This window comes from Pararge aegeria, chromosome 24, assembly GCF_905163445.1.
Source record: "Pararge aegeria chromosome 24, ilParAegt1.1, whole genome shotgun sequence".
NCBI classification, from domain to species: Eukaryota; Metazoa; Arthropoda; class Insecta; order Lepidoptera; family Nymphalidae; genus Pararge; species Pararge aegeria.
The window spans coordinates 12,498,594-12,504,921 of record NC_053203.1 but is presented as its reverse complement, the minus strand read 5'-3'; the positions used below and the strand labels follow the sequence as shown (position 1 = coordinate 12,504,921).

The 6,328-nt window shown below is 34.7% G+C and overlaps 1 protein-coding gene across 2 annotated transcripts in view; it reads right to left on the bottom strand.

Moving 5' to 3' along the window:
- Positions 1-638: 638 nt before the first annotated feature.
- LOC120634581 (calsyntenin-1) overlaps positions 639-6,328 on the bottom strand; it is a 215,336-nt gene continuing 209,646 nt past the window's right edge. For both annotated transcript variants that reach the window (XM_039905301.1, XM_039905302.1), the window contains exon 20: positions 639-6,235. In XM_039905301.1, coding sequence (XP_039761235.1) covers positions 6,168-6,235 — 68 coding nt within the window. In that variant the 3' untranslated portion in view covers positions 639-6,167. The remainder of the gene's footprint in view (positions 6,236-6,328) is intronic.

Sequence of the window (6,328 nt, the reverse complement as noted above, 5' to 3'; positions counted from 1 at the left end):
ACTAGCAAATGTTCATTGAAGTGTCAGTGGTTTTCCATCGGAAAATCATAATGACACCATAATGACACCATTGTGTTAGCAGACTACCAAATATGCCAAAATTGACAATTATGAAGTCACTGATCGATCACTGACACACAATTGTAATAGCAGACTTGGGGCCCAGATCTTCGACGGCCGATTGGCGCAGTTTGCAGCAACCCTGCTTTCTGAGCCCAGGGCCGTGGGTTCGATTCCCACAACTGGAAAATGTTTGTGTGATGAGCATAAATGTTTGTCAGTGTCTGGGTATTTATATGTATATTCTAAGTATTTATGTATATTATTCATAAAAATATTCATCAGTCGTCTTAGTACCCATAACACAAGCTACGCTTACTTTGGGGCTAGATGGCGGTGTGAGTATTGTCGTAGTATATTTATTTATTTATTATTTATTAATGTACATTTCGCTCCGAAACCGAGCATCCTCAGGGGAGGTTGACTTTACAATGAATAATTGTTAAGTTATTTTTTTTCATAAGTTATTGCTTATTCCAAAACCTCAAGTAACGTGGTATTATTTGGCATTAAATATCAAATAAGATTTGCTTTAATATAAAACTAGGACTGAACTAGGTGGTTAAATAAAACACTGATTATTTTAAACCAACTTTATTTTTAGCTAAAATATAATAATTCATACATCAAAGAAGATACCTAAGTGTACAGTAGTAATACAGCAATAATACAAAGTAACTAAAAAATAATGTAAATAATATAAAATACAATATTAGTAGCTACCTCGAAATACATTTTTCGTTAAGAGTTAAAAATCAAAACGCCTGCATTTTGTGCTATTTTGAGCCATGGCGGAAAATTTTAAAGTGTCAGATCTTAAAAAATAACAAGACATTGGGATTGGTCATTGGACGGTTGTCGAGTTGAAAAAAGACTCAACTAAACAAATTGAAACTTAATAGAAAACAAACAAACATGCAAGTCTTGCGTTTAGGAATCCAACAGTAGGTAGATAAAACGTCATGTTCAAGAAAACTTTAATGGCACTACGAAAAACAAAAAAGATATGTCAACATTCATAATCGCATGACTTGCCTATACAATCCTTGTGCCCCTTTTGACAGATATCACTCATTTTCCAAAAATCGAATCCATCTATACTGTAGGGGCTTTTTGAGACCGCAATCGTCTTACACGCAATATTTTTGTCATAGTGACAGTGATATTATGACGAATACATCGTTTCTGTCTGCAAACTGATTGTGTATTTAGGGTAGTCAAATTTTACGTCATATATATCAAAATATATTCCGCGGGTTTCATTAAGAATCACGGGCCAGATTTGTCATGTGATTTCAATTAATAGAATACTGCGACCTCAAAAACACCCCTACTACAAATATATATAAAAAAAAACGTCATAAAGGGCACACAACAAACATTTCAACAAACCAACGCAACTTATACCCAAGAGAGAAGGACAACAATTTGACGTCAACTATCCACGAAACACCAATGATTATGTCACAATTGCTTAGTGTACAGTCGGACGCTCAGCAACGTTACTAAAGCATAGGAGGGTTCTTCGCTATCGTCGAATGAACGACGATCTGTCAAATACAATGACTGGATCTGTCACAAAGTCTTATAGTGCTTTTTCTTCGCAGTGGAACCCACTATGAGAGTTAAAAGTTATGTTTGTTAATACGCTTATCAATATCCCACCAACTAAACCTGGTCCAATTTATAAATGCATGGATGATGTGCATACCGCTCTACGAAACGCCATGCGTGTTGAGTAAGATCAAATATTTTTTTATTTTCCCAATAACACATAAACAGTGTGGCGTTTGGCGGGGACGTGTTTTTAATGTTTATTAAGTGTTAATTTTAATAAATCATCTTCCAATATAACAACCCTGGTTTAAAATTATTTTTTATGACATTTAGAAATTAATGCAGAAAGAAATGCAAATGTATGCATAAACCATATACCAGTTGACGCCATGACATATATTGTGACGTATTTTGATAGAAATAGAATGTTCTGTCAGATTACTCCTATAAACTTCGTCATTTCTTCGGCATACGTCAAAAACAGTCAATATTTTTGGTTTAGAGGTTGTAATATACTTCCATGGGACTCCCATGCTTTAGTTACAGTTCTGAGTGTCGGACACTAATATCTAGTATGGCAAACTATCCTGATATGCAAAACCCCGCAGAGGGAGACAGCGCTATGCGGCGGGCGCGCGAGCGGGACGGCAACACCGCCGCGCCGGAAATGAACGAATGAAACTTAACTACTCTTACAACTAAGAACCCTTGCACTTCACATGCTTTTCATCAAACCGAAGTATACTTCATGCCAAACTCCACCCACGCGACGCCACGTATGTTGCGTTTATACGCATTATCAACATTCGATATAATGCCAATTCGGGGTCATGGTAATTTGTATTGGTATACAAAATTATGATTTGGTGTAATTTCGGCTTTATAATCGAGTGATGAAGATTCACCGTACATCGTCCGCCTCTAGTTTAAACAATGTCACGCCGGGTCATGTAAGCGCGCTCGCGCGGGCTTATCTAAACTGCCAGCCGATGAAAAACATGTTGCATGCAGGGGCCCCAACGGCGCCCGTTTGCGTCAACCTACACTGAGCTTATGACCTAAATGTTAGTAAAAATCCCTTAACGCATTCAAAATATATATATAATTATATATATATACTTAGTATCATTATACAGTAGCTGATCCTAAAACGATATTTTGTATAAGTAAGTGTATAGTATAGTACATCTATGTAATTTTTTTTTTCAAATAACTCTGTGCCTAATATACATTTAAGCCGATTTTGTTTGAGAAGCTCGTAAGGGGTGAAAGTGGACATTTCTTTATTTAACAATAATAATAAAACGTTAAACTCTACGCGTGAAGTGTTTTGTACCGTTACGTAAAAATGCTCCGAACTTACGTTCGCTCTTGTACTATTAAGGGGTATTTACATAAAGACACTTCACCTTCGACAAACGTTCTGCTATTGTCGGTTGACGTATTACTATCAATTTCTAAATCATATAGGAGATGGAATATGTAAATAGTCACTCTTAATCTCATCAGCCCAATTAATATCCCACTTCTTAATACGGGCGTGTTATTTTATAGAACTGAGATATACGAATTATTTATTTTATCATAATGAAGATTTAAAAATGTCAACTGATGGTAATTTCTGTTTCCACATATTTTGCATAAATTGGATGTCTTCTGTCTCGTGTGATAATGACTATTATGGCAGCTCGTTAAATTGTCAAAAACATGACATGGAGATACGATGTTTAGACGAAAACATGAAGATATACTATATTGACTGACCTATATTTTATTAAGTAATTATAGTCTTGATTACGATACACTATGAGTCTTAAAAATAGTCTTCGACTCTTTTGAACAGTAACGTTTGTCGACGGTAGAAACCCTAATGTAAACCCACCCTAACTCTCATTGTTGTACTAGGAATTAATTGCTAAAACAAATATGGCGTCGTTATATCAATAACAGATGGCGCCACTGGACATATTAAAAAAAACAAAATGATACAGTATAAAAGCAATAGAATCTGCTGTACGGCGAAGCGTCTTACAAGTTAAGTAATATACATATACAATACATAGTATTTCACTTATGTACTAAAACCCACTTAGATTAGAATAGATCGACTCCATACCAAATAACGACTACTGTTTCATACATAGGTACAACTTTTTTTTTTGGATTTTTCACGATTATAACTCTGAATTGCAACTAATTTCAACGCATTTACCCCCCAATGCCTATTTATGGCATAGACTAAAAAAATTATAGACGTTAAAAAATTAAAGTTCTCGCAGTTTAACTTATCAAATAATCAAATGCCGCTAGCGTTAATCGCTAGCGTTAATCTGTCATTCTTACATCTTAAGATAAAGTCGAAAAATCCCTTATTCCGGAGTAATTTTCAGAATTCCATAAATCGTTTATGCCTGTTAAACCCATGAAATGAACAATTTAAACGAAGTGTAGAATCAAAGTTTAGAATTAAAATGCGTATGTATGTCCATTTAGTCAGTATACCCAAATCGCATTGAAATTAGTTTGAAATCAGCTACAAATATGTAGAAGTATAGAAAAGACAATATCCTCTATGCACTGAACAACAGTCGTTTCTACGAAAGCAAGCGAGGGAATCATGGTTTACGTATAAATTTGATATGATTCATTTTTTGAGACTTAATATATAGGACCCCCACGCGCTACGGCATCAGCTCTCTGACAAATGTTAAAATACATTAAGAAGAAGTGTTGCGTTTATAATCTGTATTGTAGTCTGCACACGGCGACACTCAATTAATGATGCTCATATTTAAAAAGGGTAGTAAAGATTTGTGAGCCTAATCGTGGCATTGTACTGTAACAATAAATCGGTAATAAAAATCTTCTACAGCGCCTTATTCGTTGGAAATCGTTTCTGTCTCTACAAGTGGCAAACCGAACGTCTTCACACAAATGCATAAGACTGTGACAGTTGAAATGTTCGCCAATTTTGTATAGAAATGACAGGTCGATACGTTAGAAGTCTGTTGCGTCAATACGATAGTCGAAATCTGTTAAACGCAGCTTTATTTGCAGCGTTTTAGACGCGCGTGAAAATGTCGCCGTGTGCAGAGGTTCTAATAACCATGTTGCGTTTAATTTGAGTACAATTTCATTCATTTTAAGAAAATAGTGATTTTATCTCAAACCTTTAGAATATTCAATCTGTTAACAATAGTAATTAGGTTTTATTTGATGTCTATAATTTGTAACATGTAGTAATTTCTACCGTGAGCTTGAATCGAGGTTGAAAACCATTTTAAGATCACATCAAAAATGTATCATAGCCGCTGTGTTTTTAAACCAATTGATCAATTCATGTTATTTACATTGCGGCTTTATGTTACTATTACTACTGAGTGTTCAGTTTTTACGCCGGAATGAATGATCAAAGAAGCAATATCGAATTATGACTTAGTAGGGCCGTATTTATATGACTGGCAATTTATATACTTATATATATGGTTGATAACTTTTCTCAGTTATCGGCTGCGACAAATAAAAATATCACTGTTTTCTTAAACGGAATGAGCTATTATTTTGTACTTAAAGTATTTTCAACTTATTGGTAAAATTATTGCAATAATTTTTAAATTAAAATTGCGACTCATAGTCACTTATTTGTGCCACTTATTTAATTTACAATGAAACATTTAAACATAGTTAAGTATCAAAATTGATTTCATGTTGTTAAATTTTCTTCTACGCGGAAATCCATTCCTTTATAAAACTGCGCTTCAAAATCGCATCCTATGTTTTGTTATACGACCGCTAGTTCTTATAGTCGACACAATCAAAAATATTTTCCTCGAATATGGAATATGTTTGTATGTATCTGAACTACGGTGGCTGGAATGCAAGAGCTCAGTCAAAACTGGTTCAAAATTCACTGGCAATAGTATTAGATAGTGGTTTCCATTTATTTTATGAAATCTAGAAAATTTCAATTTTTGGCTGTTATTACTAATTACATTCCATTTTCGAAGATAATTACAAACGCCATTTATTACAAATCATGTTAAGACACAGAAATCTAAATGATACGTTAGAAAAAGAAAGAGCGCCATCTAGTTCCAATCGTTTGAATCAGTATTTACACTAGATGGCGCTTTTTCATTTTAATATAAATCGTAGTTTTCGACCACGTTATCGAATTAGTAAATGCAGACATAAAATCTCACACTCAGTTCTTATCTGAATACGAGACGATACTTCATTACTAGCATTACATTGCTGCTTTTGACATTTGTAAGCTTATCATAATGTTATTAAAGGATCAATGGTTCCATTAACTGGTGATTTAATCAAAAACAAGACTAAAATTTTACGATACACTATTTAGATTTCTGTCTTTTAACGATATAATTCAGAAAACTTCGTCCTGCCATACAACATCGTGGGCATAGGCTACTAAGATGCAATCAAAGGGTATTGCGAGGGCGCGTACGCTGCCGAGGGGGCGGGAGGGGGTGATTGTGAATTCGAGGAGGTGAGAAAGTGTGTGGGGGGGAGAGTTAGCGTGCTGCGCATTACATTGTGCTGTTGTCCCACTCCAGCTGGCTGATATTCCTGTACTTGTGCTGCTTGCCGGCCATTACTGCAATAAAAAGCATATTGAAAAAAAAAAAATTGACTTAATTTTAAGTTATGCAATCAATTATTTGATTTGCTTTGATGCTCGGTTTAGTAA